Raw genomic sequence first — 17352 nt, 5'->3', positions numbered from 1 at the left:
AATCATACTTCCCATGTTTATGCCTCTTAAAATCAAAAAAGTATATTTCAAGTCATTAAAGGCAGGCCAATTAAAGGCAACAAGACAGCCAACCCAGAAAATCCATCTGGTTTGCCATTCAAGTTTGTTGTCAACAGTCACATAGTTGTATTTCCCCAGTTCTGTGTATAGGACAGTTGGACTGTTGGATAGCATCTTTTATGTTCCAAGGTAATCAGAATGCAGAGGTGTCTTGTGAGCCTTTTGAACTACTGTGTGATGAATACATTGTAGCAGAAACACCACAGGCAATACTTTTCAGCATTTACCATTCATAAATGAAGGGAGGCAGCCCTTGTGTGAGTATGAGTGTGTGTGTGTGTGTGTGTGTGTGTGTGTGTGTGTGTGTGTGTGTGTGTGTGTGTGTGTGTGTGTGACACATACTGTGAATAAAGAAAGTTTGTGCATTTCAATGCAAACATAAATTACAGGCAACAAATGCTTTATGTTTTTCTTCCCTTTTGAAGAGACATGATGAAAAAAGAAAAAAGAAGCACAGGAGGCAATTGCTATAGGTTAAACAACAGGCCATCTCACCTGCTTTATTCCTCATGTACAAGATATTTGTAATTAGTGAACTTTCTTCATCCTGTACATACATGCTGAAGTACAAATGGGGCATATGGTTAGAATCATGGTTTAAATTACACAATTAAAAGCTAAATTGGAAAAATGTCAAACATACCACTTTTCCTTTCCTAATACTGGCATAATACATCTGCTGCCTGTACAAAGTATCAGAATGGATTCAGGAAAATCAGGTCCTTTCTGCCCTAGAGCGTAATTAGTCCCCAAAAATCAGAAGTCCTAAATGATTGTTGTCAGGTTGGTGTGTAGAAGGCTCTCCATTCTAGAATGTAGAGTAACTCTACAAATTAGAGAGTTAACAGTCAGATCTTAATTATCTTCAAAGGTTTACTATGAGAACAAGTGGCCTGAGAGAGAATACTTGAGATTCGCCATTTAGAATTAGCTGGAGGCCTTACCATCAGAGGCAATCACAATGTCATGTCTCACTGCTCATAAGTGCAGCAAAACTCTTTGTGCCATAATTCCTCCTGGGTAATTTAAAAACAAATTGCAGCATGGTCTTTACTAAAGTCCTGTTAATTGGTATTTCACTGCACAAAAAGAGGACAAAAAGGACATGTATCACAATCCAGTATAACATATCCAGATGACCAACACCTCTCAAAAACTGTTGAAATCATCTGAAGCTGGCAAGACTGAATAAAAGGAAAAGTGAGAAAAAATTCACTCCATGGTATTTTTCTCACTCAATTGTAGAGAAAAGGCATGTGTTTGTTCTTATGGCCAACATTTGCACCTTTTAGAATGACTTCTCAGAATACTAATCACCCTCTTCACGGACTTCAGATATTTAAAAGGGGTATATGTAAAAACGAGCTTCTTAATTCACGTGGTGAATCTGGTAATGCGGCAAATTCACAGTCCACATCACCTTTGATCATCTGCATCTTCCAAATGCGCCAATACAATATAATCCCCCTCTTCTGAATCCCGAGAGCCAGCCCCCCGAGCCCAGACATAAGCGATTGCACATTATTGTACATTAAGAGGTTGTAAACTTTGAGAGGGCTTTTTAATGTTAATCAGAATCTCTGCAGCACGAGTCTACATGCATAATTCAACATATGGATAATATCAATTAGCAAACTTGATTAAAGTTAAAATGCAGTCTGCACTAGGTGCCTGGGTTTCTGGGGGGGACTGGGTGGAGGTGCAGTTGGGCCTGTAGCGGTGTGGGGCTGCTGAGGCCCATTCCCTTGTGGGGTGGAGACTCATATTTGGAAATGTATTATTCATGTCCCTCCCCGCCAGGCCAAGCTTTGTGGAGGCTGTTCATTTTTAATATGCTCGGAGGTGGTGCGGGGTGGTTATTGGGAATGAAATGGTCTGTTAACACTTGGAAATATTTATTCCCACCACCCTCTGTGACTGTACCTTGTCATAAACGCACTGGCTAGAGTGAGGACAGACTTTTGAGAGGACTGTCTGGGTGTGTTTGTATTCCTGCAGTGGAGCGATGAAGAGGGCCTGTTTGAGCCCACTTCTCCTCCCAGCACGAGGCTGTCTGCTGTGAAGCGGCACGCCTCTTCTCTCAGCGAGACACATGTATTAACTGTGTGATGAAAGCAGGATCACAGAGTAAAGAATGTGTTTTTATGGGATCATGTAACCCCTATCCAATAAACATGAGGAGTTTTTGCCATTTCCCTTCCATTGATAGCTTCAAAAATCCTGCATAGAAAAGGAAAAATATCTGCAAAATATTTGGATTTACATTTTTTCATCAACTGTCTCATATTATTAAAAATGTAACTGCTTATTTATGTACTAATTTGTGTACAATGTACAGAAAGGTATTCTTAGGACATTCTCAATATGAGTGGAAGATGGAGCTAGTATGGTGTCTTTTGAAATATATCTTCAGTATATTATATAAGACAGTATAAGGCTTTATGAGTGGCATGAGAGAAAGTAAAAGATTCCTCAAAACACAAAAATCTGAAATGCAATTCCACTTACAGCCCTGCTTCTGTGAATAATTACAGCTAAGCAACAAAGATAATAGAAGACCCAACCACAGACATCAAGAGAAAGGAAATCAATTATATTCAAGAGCTCAGAGAAATATAGCTGTGATACTAATTGTTCTTATTTTCCAGTTCAGTTCAGCAATACAGAGAGTGGTTTTCAGGCCCAGGGCTGCTCCCCAGGGAAGTAAACCAGTATTATAAATGTGCTGTGCTCTAAATGTATATGCTGCAAAAAATAAGAGGCAATAAATTAGTTATCTGAGATGACACACAAACTTAATTTGATTAATTGAATGAGACAGCACATTTTGTTACTCTATCATGGAAAGGTACCATGGAAATATAAACTACAATACAATACATGCTTATATAAAAACATCTTGGCAAAGACTGCTACTTCCCTGTCTGCCCACAAACACCAGATTGCAAGGTCACACAAGCACAAAAAGGTTTCTACCAAGCTCCTGAAAAAGGGTTTTCCGAGTGGCTGAGACTGATTCACTGACTGATGAAACAACTGATCTTGTGGTCTGTTGATCGCATTGATTGTGCTCTGCTTTGTCAAAGCAGATGAAGGATTAAAGCTGCACTAACAGAGGTTAATGGGGAAAGCATCACTATATACATTCAATATTTTCTGCTGACTAATTTTCAGATGGAGAAATTAAGAAAAAAAATAACAAAAAAAGAAAAAGGAACTAGCAAAATCATACCTTTGAGGCAGGGAATAAGAAATACTACCTTTAGCAAAATTATGTGAGAGAATTAAAGGGGATTAGACGTTTATAATTAAAGTGGCATTAGGAATTAATATCAACAACTACAGAGTAGTGCGTGCTTCAGGGAGGTGCTCACGTGGCAGACTTGGGTGGCAGGGGAGATGCGCTTCCTCAAAGGTGAAGAAATTAAGATTAAAGTGGGAGGTATAACAGATTAGATATGGCTTGTGTCTGTGCTGGGAGGCCCCTACAGTGCAGAGAGATGAACCAGGCTTTCACCTTGTATTATAGCTATTAGCTCCAGGACAACCATAGACACTCATGAAATCAGCACAATAGCCATGTGCTGTATTTTCATTTCCATGAGGCCACAGGCAATGCCAGCCGGAACAGGCTCTTCTGTGGTACACACAGTACATGTCAAAATGAGTACTAGCATTAGCAGTGCTTTTTCAACTGCTTATATTTATTTGAAAATGTAGCTTTTTGCAAGGGGTTGTGGGCCACTCTGTATAAATAGACTGCAACCACACATATCCTGTGAAAGGGCAAATGTATGAGGCATAACATCATCTTATCGGAGGATGTGGGAAAATCAATAGCAGTTTGGGTCACAGGAAAAAAAAAAAATCAATAATGTTTTTTTATGATTTTGATACTGAATGTGGAAATGTGCTGTAGGCTAGCAGCCCCATGCTTTCCTGTGGCCTATCAGTGTGATGAGAGAATGCACTGTCTCCTAACCATGTTGGAGACAGCAGTATTACTACAAGCACACTGACGTTTCCATGGCATTCAAAGTGACAACGCTGCCCTACTTATGAGAAGTGGAAAACCTGCTCTTCCCTTCTCTCCAAGCGTCTGGAAAATTGATCAAGGTAATGTCACCGCAGGAGATTTCACATCTTTGAAGATGCAACACGAGATACACACAAAGACAAAAGTCTATCTGGCAGGTGGGCACGCCTCACTAAAAATACTCCATCTTCTGCTTGCACTATGCCTCGGTTTATAAATATGCATCCTGTCAACGAATCAGATTTCGGCAGCCAGGAGTACCCTTCTCTCCACGGCACATTCGGAGCCACCGTCGAGATAACGGTCAGACCTACCTGCGGCACACTCCTCCTCGTCCGCGCCGTTCTCGCAGTCCCTCTCGCCATCGCATCGCCATGACAACGAGACACACTTATTGGTGGAGCCCCCACAGTCAAACTTCTCAGGCGGACATGTCTGCCGACCTGTCGGGAGCGGAAGGGAGGACACGCCTCGTTAGTGGCACAGTCGAGGGTCCCCCAGCAGTTACCTCGGGGCTTAAATCAAATCCTTTCCAGTCAAGTCAAACCAAACACATACAGTCACACAGAACACTTTTCCTGGCACAAAAGCCATTAACAGCTCTGGCTATTGTTCTTGTTTCTCTGCCCACGGGTTCCTTCAAGGGAGAATAAGAGGTGTAAAATACATCAAATGAAGTCCCCCCCCCCACCCCACATGCTACACAGACACACACACACACACCCACGCACACACCACTCCCACCCCCCCTTGCAATCCGCTCAAGATTCAGCTGTGGGAATAGATCCTAGATTCCATTGCATTTGATGTCAAACGCAGATCCATCAATTATACATTTCTGTCTTCCACAGTCTGGCAACGAGCCGACAAATCAATACTGCCGGTGTGATTTTTGATATTTACAGTGTTATAAACCCAAAGAAGAACTTCTCAATTCACGATCCCGAGGTGCCAAAATGACAATTCGAGGGCTGTCCCTTTCATCACTGGCAAGGCGAAGCACAATTTTTTTTTTGGCTTGGCTGTGCCTGCACATATCTTAGCATCTGCTCCCATATTAACGCAACACCTCACCTGAAGCAGAATTTGAAATCTTTCTATATGGATTATAGATAAAAGAAGAAGGCTCAAATCCTATTTTGGCTATCTCTCCATCAGCCAAAGCGATGAGGAGCCACCTCCTTTTTCTCAGGGCTGCATCGGATCCACAGACTGACAATGGCGTAGGGTGGTGTGGTGTGACCAGATTGGGATTGGGGGTGGTGGTGGTGGTGATGGTGATGGTGGAGGGGTATTCGGATGGGCAGTCAGGCGGCATGTCTGTGCTCAACGTGGCATATGAGCGACCCTGACTGCTGCTGGAGACACCGCCGCCTCCTGACTGACGCAATGCCTTATCTCCTCTAACTCGTCCTCTGCGGTTCATATCCTCTCACTGTGTCACAGGCAACTGTCTGTGCTCTGCCCCTCTGCCTGCTGATAATGACTGCTTTCCTTTCTTTATTTAGCATCCTCCCGGCCTCCCAGAATGCCCTCTGTCCCAACACCCCACGGGGCAGATTGACAGCAAAGCTGACCGCATGTAATTGGGAAAATCTGATGCTTCCTGTCCTGGGATTTGATGAAAGCTTAGGGTGATTTGCTCAAGGGCTACTGTAGGAGTAAGTGGAGATGGAAACAGAGAACTGGAGCTCTCTCAGACTGAGAGTGCACATTCTCTTATGAATCGGCGTGTATAATTGGAAATTCTATAGATGGAGTATTCAGTTTCAGCTCAGCAAAACAATGATGGCATGTGTAGCAATTTGATCACTGCATTAATGATTAGATCAATTAACATTGTTGTGGAATGGATATGGTAAACATTATAAAGAATTCTTTATAAAGAGCTACCCATATGTGACACTACTAATAAACACTACAATGTAACAAAAAAGGAAATACAGCAGCATATTCTATAACATCCCAGTGAAAAATGAAAAAGCTTCAAACACCACAGCCATATGAGACTTCTGTTTGCACATCTGTGAGTTTGTGTGTGATCCACATGTGCGTGTGAGCCGCGTGTGTGTGTGTGTGTGTGTGTGTGTAGGTGGGGGTGTGTGTATGTATATGTATATGTTTATGTTTGTGTATGTGTGTAGGTGGGGGTGTGTGTATGTATATGTTTATGTGCGTGTGTGTATGTTGTGTGTGTGTGTTTGTGTGTGTGTGTGTGTGTGTGTGTGTGTGTGTGTGTAGGTGGGGGTAAGTATATGTATATATTTATGTGCGTGTGTGCATGTGTGTCTGTGTGTGTGTGTGTGTCTGTGTGTGTGTGTGTGTGTGTGCGTGTGTGTGTGTGAGGCAGACTGCGGCACATGCTCGGGCTCAGCTGGCCTCGGTGTTGGGGCCCCCCTGCAGGTCATGTTCAGTAAGGTGGAAACAGCACTCCATGGTGCCACCACAGAGAGCTCCACAGGGACTGAGCCAAAGACAGGCAGGACGCCAGTTCCTCTCGCAGGCCCAGCCACTCACACTGTGTAAACACCAGCCCTGACACCCTCTCAGCTTTAAAAAGAGAGAAATTCCGCTTTGTGGCCATTCCCACCTCTGAGAACAATTCTTTTGCAGAATACAGAGTAGCGTAGAGCATAGAAATGTGTAGAGCACAGAACTTTGCCTACACACGTACCCTTTGACCTGGCAGCCCACCCAGTAATATGCTCCTGGTTTAACCTGTGCTATATCCTTAGGTGTAAATCTACTGCTTCAGTGAAAATAACAACGGGAGAGGTTGGTCCTCCAAGGTCAGTCAGGTTCAGTCCTGTGGTTGAAATCCTATTGTTTCAGGGAGCTCACACTGTGCGGTGTTGTCACGCCTTGAAACTATATCCTAATGCACCATACTCTACTTGGCTTTACATATGTAGTCTTTTCCTCTTGTCTCCTGTGCCTCAGGCTGTTTTCTCACTGATACATGTCTGATTGTAATCGGTCACAATGTGCATGCTTAAGAAGAGTCTTCCCTTACCCATCCCTCAGAAGGTTGACTGCATGAGGAGCAGGTGCACGAGCGGATACCTATCAGTTAAAATTCCACCAAGTATACACCGCAGTGACGTCAAAGGCAGATATATTGACAGGTTTATTGACAGCTTTTTTTGGGGACACTGTGGGATTTAAAACTACAGCAGGCACCTGAGAGCTGAGACTGAAGCCATACTCAGCCAGGGAGACTCCACGTGTGAGACGACCTTTCCAACATATTTCATTACCCTTTTTTCCTCCCAGGAAATGTCATCCGTCCGGCACCAGTACACACTGATCTCTCGCGTTCCCGTTTCATAAAGATTCTGTCATAGACTGAAAGCTTTCATTCAGCCAGCACAACCTTTAAATAGTTCACATTACATACAGCGTAAGAGGTGAGCGCTTAATGAGAACTGACACCACAAACCACAAAAAGGAACTACACTGGGACGAGGGGGTAAGTACCCCCTGGTATTGGCCCTCTAGTGACCGTTGCAGATTTCTGATACCTAAACGGAAGGGCATGAAGTCAGCAGCAATCCCTCCACTGTCAAAGCGGTTTATTTCAACATGGCAGAGGACAAGAGTGCACAGTATACTGTGGAGAGGGTGCGTCTTGGCTGAGTCCCTCTATCTGTCTCTACCCTGAGCGCAGTAAGAAAGTTTAGGACTGCGATGAAGCTAGTGGGGAAGACGGCTTTGCTATTCTGTCCTCGTCCACCGAGAGGGTGGCCTTGATGAGCTGGGAAAGGCCACCCTTATGCTAATGCTTTTTAGATTAACTGCCCTCCTAATTATATTTCACGCGCAGAGCAAGAGTTGCATATCACAGGCAGACCTTGGTGGCTCTCTGCGTTAAAACAACCGAAGCGTGATTGATTCTGTTACCTCACAGCTCTTTTGCCTAAGGTAAAGGCAATCAATTCGTTGTGCTGCCCATGTGTGAGGGGCGCCTATAAAATCCACCAGCTCACATCACTCCTGCTGTAAGGGCACAGCTGTGGAAGGCATCTCCTAGTCTCAGCTTGCACAGGCCCTGGATACTGACTACATCCACATATGCAGGTGTGGAGAGGGACAAACACTAGGTTTCAGCTAGACCACATGACCTTGACAAAGCCTTGCATAATGTATGAAACATACATATGAGTATTAATAATTTTAAAACCCCCTCATTAAGACATCCAGAAGGTACTGTTCACCATGGAATACACTCTTAGTGTCCTTATCACAAGACAAACATATTCAGGAAGAAGAATAGCGCGACAGCTGGCTTCAAGAGCGGCGTGCTTAAACAAGCCATCGCATTTCTTTGACGCTTTGTGGGTCACTTAAAACCCTGTCAAGGCTTTATGCACACAATTAATCAAGTGTCAGCTCACTGTACCTGAAACACCAGTCAAGAGACATAGACAATATGCATCATTCAGGGCTTTTCATGGAGCCATTTACATTTTGGCATATTTGAAAGACAGCTAATCCTGAAATAAAGAAATGAACTGTATTGCAAAGGTTCCGTTTTCAGAGCAACAAACAAATCAATTAAATGCAGGGTAATGTGATAATAATAAATAGATGATGGCCCCGCATTAGCATAACAGAATTAGGCTGTGGCCGAGGGAGTATGATGAATGCAATAATGGAAGCGTTTCCACAAGCATTATAAACTTTTATCACACTGAGAGTGACATGTAGTAAAATGAGGGGCAGCGTAGTCATTTATATCAATAAAACACAAGGCTTTTGCTTCTCTCCAGCGGCTTTACCCTCTGCTGAGTCCTTTAACACACTAAGCTGTCTCTCTGAGCAATTGCCTAGTCAAAAGGGGGGCTGGGATCAGAGCCGGCCAGGCACGAGAGGCGCGAGAGAGTGTGTCAGGGGCTGTAATAAGTGCACCTTCACCGCCGAACTGAAATTGCACAAATGCGCAAATAGCATGAGGCAGAATGAGATTTACTGCTTCATTAGGCTACGCTAACATAAACACACCCCGCACGCTGAATAATAAATAAGCCAAAAACTGGATGGAGGATTCCCTCTCGCGTTCTTCAGCCAGTGAGGAGAAAAGGAGGTCAAATCCGGGTCACGGAGGCTGGAATATCAATGAGGGGCGCAGGGACTGGAACAGCCAGTCACCTGAGGACTGGCACACACACAGACACACTTTACACACCCAGATACGGTCCTAGACGTACCTCCGCCATTGCAACCAGGCAGAAATCGAACACACAAACACCAAATTACTGTAATCTTACAAAAAATCATGTTCCTCTGAGCCTTCAGAAAAATCTCCCAAGTTTCAACAACTGTTCAGCTTTCGAAACATGGTGAGGTAGAAAGGAGACTTGTAAGGACTTGTAAAGACTACCTGAACTTCTCTGTACTATTTGTAACTTGTCTGCGGATCATAATGTGTTAACCATAAAAATATTCTGAAATATTCTGAAAAAAAAAATTATTAATGGATCAAAGGTTAATTGATTTCTGTCTGCTATTCTGCTGAGGCTGAGGACTGCACACCATGGTTTCAGTCATTCAGGTCCAATGATGAAAAAAATATGAAAAAAAAAAACAGATATATATAAACCGACAGCATCCAGAAGCATCTAGTGATAAGATCAATTACCTGTTTTGAATATGATTTCAAATATGTTGTTTCTGTGGTGAGCAGTTGGGACTACAGGCATCAAAAGTACTTGAATATAACAGTCTCTATTGCCCTCACCTCCATTTCAATCATCATCTTCAGCCATCAATTTGAAATGTGATCAGACCACTGCTGTCTGTGACATTATACGGTGAATCAAAGCTAAGATATTTTCCATGCCAGGGGCCATCTCAGTAGTAATTCATCTCTCTCTCTGATGTCGTGGGTCAACATTACCTTGATGTCCAGTGAATGGGAATTGTAATCTTAATACAATGTATAGCTTGTGGGACATCATACCTCTTGTTTAGTTTTAAACATACGCATGAAAACACAGTATTTTTCATCCATAACCCCACAATTGAAGGTGTGAATATTCATTCATGACAGCTCACTGAATTGCCTTCTATTATTAATTTACAGTTGCTTATTCTATATTAGATATGGTAAATATATATTGTTGACATGCAAAGGCCCAGTTACTCCTGCCTGCCATCATTAATATATTTACTTGCCTGCCAATGTGGGCTTGCGAGAATCTCCACATTAGCCTCCAGTGGAAACTAGAGCGTGATGTTAAATGATCTGAGGAAACATCAGGAGAGCAATCTGGGAATCTCTAACCATCTAATCAAATGACAGTTCAGAATATTTTGGGTTAACTGCATTACATTACAGTCTTAATTATGGAAAAAAATAAAAATTCACTGATGCAGCTGTGCTGGGGGATGAACATTCTTTGAAGTCTGGGTGACTCATCTTGGCCAAACACTCCAATCATTTTCCACACACCTCATCTCCTTGTTGACTGAATGAAGACCTCAACAAATGTATTCAGACAACAATTTGGGTTTTACTAATTTGTTGCATTCCACTGTTTGTGATAATGAATGACAGTGCTTTAGAGAAACTCATCCCCTCTTTAAAACCGGGTCAGGCTAGCTTTCTGCATGACAAATTAAGATACCAAATAGGGGGCATGTCACAATTTGTGTCTTAATTTGGTACATGAGTTGTGGCAGGGTGGTGCTCCCCTAATACATATTTCATTATATTTTTAATCAAGGCTCTTTATGAGTAGCACATTCCATTCACTTGCTGGTCTTTAGTAATATGCTGCCCTCATGCTGGTAAAAGTGACCAACGACAGAGAGACATCACAACCATGAGGGGTTCTTTTCCTCCCCTACAAGAAAGATAAATTGTTCAGTCTGAAGACATAAAGACCGCTGGGACAGCGGGCTGTTTGTATGGACAGGGAGAGCATCTGCCACTCTAGTGTCACTAGGCGAAAGGGCAGATGGGTGTTAAATCACTGGCTCGGAGGACCATTAATGCAGCAGAGATTCAGGAAATCTGTCTAGGCTGGGCAAGAGCCACTACGTGACGGTGCCCGTCACTGATTTCAGCAAATTGTCCCCATCCCAAACCTCCTCCTTTCAGGGCTGTTTAGTGGATGGCGTGCTGAGCACAAAGGAACACTTTTACCTGCTAGCATTCAGTTGGGGTCGAGGGGTGACATCCCCCTACATTTCAAATCACCAATCAATAACTGTAGCTTGTCTCACAAGATCAATAAGCACAATAAATGCTAAACCAATACTGAAATCTCAGAGGAAAAATGCAAGTGTGGACAATATGGTATAAACAGTGCTTCAGTAAAGACCGGAGGGAAATCTCAGTGCCAAGTGGTTTTAAACACATACATTGAAGGAACTCCAGAAATCCACCACTGCAGGAGTGTAGCAGTGCTGTCCTGCTCCACAGTGCACCTGGCTGGGGGTTGAGAAAGGGGTCCTTTGGGAGTAGTCTATTACCCCTTCTCATGACTGTACCAAGGATCCAGCACTGGGTGAGACAGAGGGTCATGTCAGCACCTCAGTGACCCTACTGCAGACGCTCAACACTCTCATCAGCAATATACACCCACAAGCAAAATACATAGCAGATCAATGACAAATGTTTGTGAGCACGGGTGACTGAACCGATTTAAAAACCACTGACAGAAATACATTGCAATGGTACTTTAAAGTGTAGTAATGACTGAAGTGTCATAATGAACTTAAAGTTATTATTATAAGGTTTATTTTTTTAAAAACACAGAATGTACAAATGCTTACAAACAAGAGCCTTTTGTGGCCTCCAGCTGAATGAATGAAGCTCATTTGTCTACAAGAAGCTTTCATGTCCAACAATTTTCTTTAAAAGTTTTTCTCTGTTGCTTTCTTCACAAAACTTCTGGAGGTGACATTAAACACTTGCCGGGTTATCTGTTAAATTATTTATAAGTCCTGTCGACGCACAATCGATCTGGTGCCCTAGCGCAAACCCGCCTCTCAGTGGACTCTAGGCCCGACTCCATGCTGCCAGGGCAAGCGGAGTAGGTGCTGGCGATTTTGGGCCAGCATCAATTAAACCTCACTCCAGGGAAAAGTGCTCTGTGACTCCACCCCACAGCGGCTAGCAAAGCCATCTATTGTGCTATCAACGCCAATAAAGTGAGATTAACTGAAGCCTGAAAGAAGAACATGACTGATTAATAATGGAAATGCCACGATAAGTACAGACCAGTGCAAATGAGTCTCTTGTTATGTCCTTCTCTCTGTTACAAACAGAATTCTGCCTATCACAACTGGGAACAACTCTGATCTATAATGTCTACAAAATCATGTTTAAAATCATGTAATACTATTAAATCATTTTAAATTTACACGGCAGAATCATGTAATGCATTTAGATCATGTAAAATCAGCTAAATAAACAAACAAAAAACACCCACATTACTGACATTACATTTTAGTTCCTGTTGGAATGTCACATGATATTGTGCAGGCACATCAATACAGCATACAGTATAATTAATCAGTGAAATCGATTTAATCCAGTTTGTTTTAGTAGCATTATACAAAGCATGTTCATTACTACTTTACCTGCACCTGGTACAAATGGTAAAGCTATCTGGTTGCTCGCCAGATTGTTCAAACTCCCCAAATGGGGATTTAGGTGAACAGCTGAATTTGTGGCAGAAAATGCCACTAAATTCATGTGGTTTTGCAACTTTTGTTAAACTAAAAGATCTTAATTGATCAAGTGCATCAATTTCTAATCAATTATTCTACAATGAGTGTTCAACTCAGGTCAAGTGCCACTTGTTTGTTTCCATAGCACACAGCATTTGGCATCCCTGGATGATAGAGAGAGACTGGCAGTGACTGTGTGGGTGCTGCATACTGTCCTTTAATAAATACTGCAAAACCTATTCATTTGATGTAGTGCATTGTGTAAAGAAACCATAAAATATAGGTATAAGGGGAATACACTGTACACCCACATTGCAGAAAAAATATTATTTGCCTGCAGAGAGGTGACAGTATACTAGAGACATAAGCAGCGGCACACTTCAGGAAATAGGGAGAGGCAAAGGTTGCAAATATTTAACCTTTCAGAGTCACTCTCTCCGACTACCACCACACCCAGCCAATTACAGAGAGAGAGATTGAGAGATAGCAAAACAAACAAGATGGTAGACACCATACCAGTACAAATTCTGTTAATAGCAAATTGTTTTTAATGGAAAGATGACTGATCTTAGGTTGATTACAGAGTGGAGTACTGTCTTTGATTTATCTGAAGATTTGACAGCTCGTGTGTGTCCACAGCTTGCTAAACCTGCAAAATGGTCGTTCACTGAAATGCTTGCCACGTTCCTGCAGCAAATGCATCTGTACTGTAAAAGTACATCTTCTGCTTAGCAGTCTCTACCAGTGGTTAAAATGTACCCATTTCCCCCAAGGGGTGACAAAAGCATTTCTGATAATGTTTAAACTCAGCTAATTTGCCAATTTTGCTGAGACATACTTGCATAAAATATTACGCTTCAACACTATCCACATAGGGCCCCAGTCAGAACAAATCCAGTTGGCAAACACTGCCGAACACACCTCAGACTATAAAAACACATTTAAAATCAGACACAGTCAAAGTTGTTTATCCAACATCTGAAACTTCAATATTGTACTGAATCCCAAATGGCTTCCTATCACTCCATATTTGCCGCATCTCTTTTAAGTAAACATGCATAGATTCAACACATATCCAACAACAAATATACATTCCGTAATGAAAAAAATGTTCAAATAAGTTTTAGCCTCCCTTGACATGAAAGGCAGATTTTGTTGAAATTCACGCAGGGTGAACCTTCAGTTGTCAGCTGCTGAACTCCTGCTCTTGCAGAATGGGATCCTGAGGAGTACAAAGGAAACGGCTTTGAAAGAAACTAAATTAAAACGCTGATGCTAATGGCTTGGCTAAGCAGCAATCAGGCAACACTGACACTTGAGTTCTATCTAGGAGACCTGAGCAAGCGTCTGGGGCCGGGCCAGGGGTGGGAGCGTTGTTGGTGCGGTGCCGCAGTGCGCCCACATGGGAAATTACTCCAATAACCACAGCTTGAAGCATGAAATTGAACCCGTCCGGCTCATCTGACTGAAACCTTCCTTCATATTCTAAATAATTAACTTGAAAAACCACTGCACTCTGTAATAATAGGCTGATTTTTGTCTCCCATTTCAACTTACAACTATGAAAAAGGCAAATGCTGAAAAGGTAAATGTTGCCACACAAGGGAGTTTCTAGATGCCCTGATTCAAAGAGTCACTGACAACTGAGTTATGGTTCAATGTTCAGTATATGTGAAGGTTAGATCCGACAGAATTCCAACTACATACAAGACTACATACTGTTAATGAGTTTCAGCAGTGACATAAGAGAAAGTCTTGTACAATCCTGCAAAAAAAGTAACTAATTGTCTGTCTGAAAAGTTTGAAGGATCAAATGTTTTCTCAGCTTTAGATCTGAGGAAATTACATAGGTTGGATTTAAGCATTAATTCTGCTAAAAGAGTCTGTTTAAAGCTCAGCAGTGTAGCAAGTACCTGAGGAGAAGTGGATATAAAGTGGATGAATATGATAACAAAGAATGAAAGGCACTCATAACAGCGGGTGTTTGGAACAACCTGTCCTTGAGTGTTGTGGAGATGGGGTCCCGTGGGACCAGGGCCGTTAATGAGATTCTGTGATCAATAAGTGCCTCTGACCAAACAAGCAGGACGAGCATAACTGACCCCCTCTTTCATACCCGTTCTCATGTTACAAAGCTCTGATTCGACATCATACAATCCATTTGTGGTCTTTGTTCCTGCTCTGGGGTCAGCAAAGTTGCAAGCCTGTGCTACAGTAGCAAAGTGAAAGGATAAACTGGATCTCTGTCACAGAGCAGAGCTCAATTGCAAGCTGGCTAAGCTAGGAGTCACCTGCCCCCAAACACATAGCCTTCTCCCATACCAGCATAATCAAGCTAGGTCTTCACAGCTGCCAGACTGAGGTCTGACAGCAGGCATAACCTTTAGCATAACCTTACGTCCTCACTGCAACTCGGACATGGCTCTCAAAAGGGGCGTCAATCCACACACAGACACTCCCAAAGGTCTTCCTCTAAATATGACTGCTTCTTTTAGCTTTCCAAATTTGTAATTACCAAAGCTCCTGACCCAACAACTGAAGTCTAGACTTAATCTGATTTTAGGGTCTCCCGGGTGAATCACTGATTCCTATGGAGGTAAATCGATCTCATCAGATGCATTATTTAGCTGACTGGCTCTCTGTGGGGAGATGGGGAAAAAAAAGCCCTGTTTGAAGGTATCGGCGGGAAGGTGGGAAGTTAATTGCAAACTAATCAAGGTAGAGCGAGCAATGGCGCCCGTCTGGGAGAGGACTGAGGAGAGTGGAAACAGCCCACAGCTAGTGCCGACATCAAGGACGGAGTATGCAGGATCAATACTGAGCCGAATTTTCAAAACCTCTCCTTGCTATTGATGCTCTTTGAAGACAACAAGATGAAACTAGATATGCAATAATAATAAGGCTGGAAAACTGGTGGGGGAAAAAATGAAGTCCTTAGGATAGTAAATGATAGTGAATCCAGCAAGCAGCACACTTGAAACATTCTCACTTAGCGCAAATATTTGAAATGGCAGTCACCACTCAGTGCAATACACCATCTTATTTGTGGGTGATGTTGCCCCTTGCCACACTCGGGGTACCAGGATGAAGTGAAAAATGGAAAAAGCAATGATAAACACTCCCAGAGTAATGAAGTATAACGAGGCATATATACGGGGCAATCACTACCTCTTCAGTGTTAGCATAGTCTGGATTTGTGTAAGGCTCCTGAGATCCGTGTCGCATGTGAGGAGGGCTAGACGCACTCCTACAGGACCTCAGTGGTGTCGACACTAATTTGATAAGTGCAGAACGATCGATACTCCGCTTCGATTAGTGCACATCATCCTCCAGCTCTGGGGCCCGCTGCATGTCCTACGCACAAGATTCACATTCCTGCAGAGGACGGCCATTAGTGGAAAGAGAGAAGAGCTTAAAGCCGCGGTTCTCATCCCTTTGATCATGCAGGCAGTGAAAAAAGGCTGCCCCTTTATTGAGGGAGTTCAACTTCAACACGGACCCAGCCAAACTCCAACAGTATTTCTATAGCTGTGCACTAATGTGGGAAACACATCAGCTTACATCTGTTGTACACAAAAACGCTTCTCACTTACAATGTTTACATCCTGTTGCTCAGAGCTGTGGTCAGAGGAAACCACAACTGGCAATATTTTTATAACATGGATTAATTACAGTATAACAGCAACAATGTCATGCCTAATTCTTCATGATTACAAGAACATATGATCCATTTAAAACTAGTACAAAACTCATGTTAATATGGCTGTGTTTATTACTTTTTAATGTGTCCATAATGACCTCCACAGCAAAGCAATTGATCAAGACATCGATGGTATTACAAGTCTGTTGAAGGAGCCATTTCTCACCATTAGCCAGATTGTTTTACTGAGTAGTTTCTGCTCAGCTCCATAATGTGACTCTAGTAAATGTAGAAAAGAGCACTGAATTGACTGTTATATATTATGTGTAAATGAGTGAATATTATTACTGCAAATCTCTTTCAAGTGCTACCTCTATCCTTCAGAAAAAGACCACACAAGGATAAAGCAACCTTGTCCCTCCAGAGTCCAGAGTGCTCTCCGTGGCCTTGCTCACCTATCCTACGAATCAGTTCTGTTGGAGAAAGCAACAACTGAAAGCAATTTTTAAAGCAATCTACAAAAAAGCTGAGCTTGAAATGAAGGAATCTGTCTGACTGTGACAAGTTCAAGATTTCTGACCTCCAGCTCCTCTAGAGGAATTTGTGTTTGAGGCTGGGAGCTGTGCGTGTTCATTCTGCCAGTGTGTATTTGATCAGAGGCTCTCGTTGAGCACAGACCATTAGCAGGGAGCGTGGCAAGAATGAAATGAAACATCACGTTCACCGGGATTGTTTTCTCCAGTGAGGTGGGAGAACAAGGGGGACCCCTAAACAGATGTAAGTTTTGGTGGCCCCAAAAAGGGCCCACTGTCCACCATTGGCCTCTTTTCATACTTTCAGAGGTGGTGCCTATAAATAGGAGTGGGGAACTGGATTAATGAAACTCCATCTGAGAAATGAACATGTCACTTTGATA

At 42.7% G+C, this 17352-nt stretch overlaps 1 protein-coding gene across 6 annotated transcripts in view; it reads right to left on the bottom strand.

The window, feature by feature from the left end:
- The window catches only part of lrp8 (low density lipoprotein receptor-related protein 8, apolipoprotein e receptor), a 107835-nt gene that overhangs the window by 37391 nt on the left and 53092 nt on the right, over positions 1 to 17352 (bottom strand). For all 6 annotated transcript variants that reach the window (XM_036516379.1, XM_036516387.1, XM_036516392.1 and 3 more), the window contains exon 4: positions 4432 to 4560. In XM_036516379.1, the coding sequence (XP_036372272.1) occupies positions 4432 to 4560 (129 nt within the window). The remainder of the gene's footprint in view (positions 1 to 4431; positions 4561 to 17352) is intronic.

The sequence above is a fragment of the Megalops cyprinoides genome, chromosome 2, assembly GCF_013368585.1.
Source record: "Megalops cyprinoides isolate fMegCyp1 chromosome 2, fMegCyp1.pri, whole genome shotgun sequence".
NCBI lineage: Eukaryota > Metazoa > Chordata > Actinopteri > Elopiformes > Megalopidae > Megalops > Megalops cyprinoides.
Note: the sequence above shows the minus strand (reverse complement) of the source record. Positions and strands in the feature narration are given on the sequence as shown.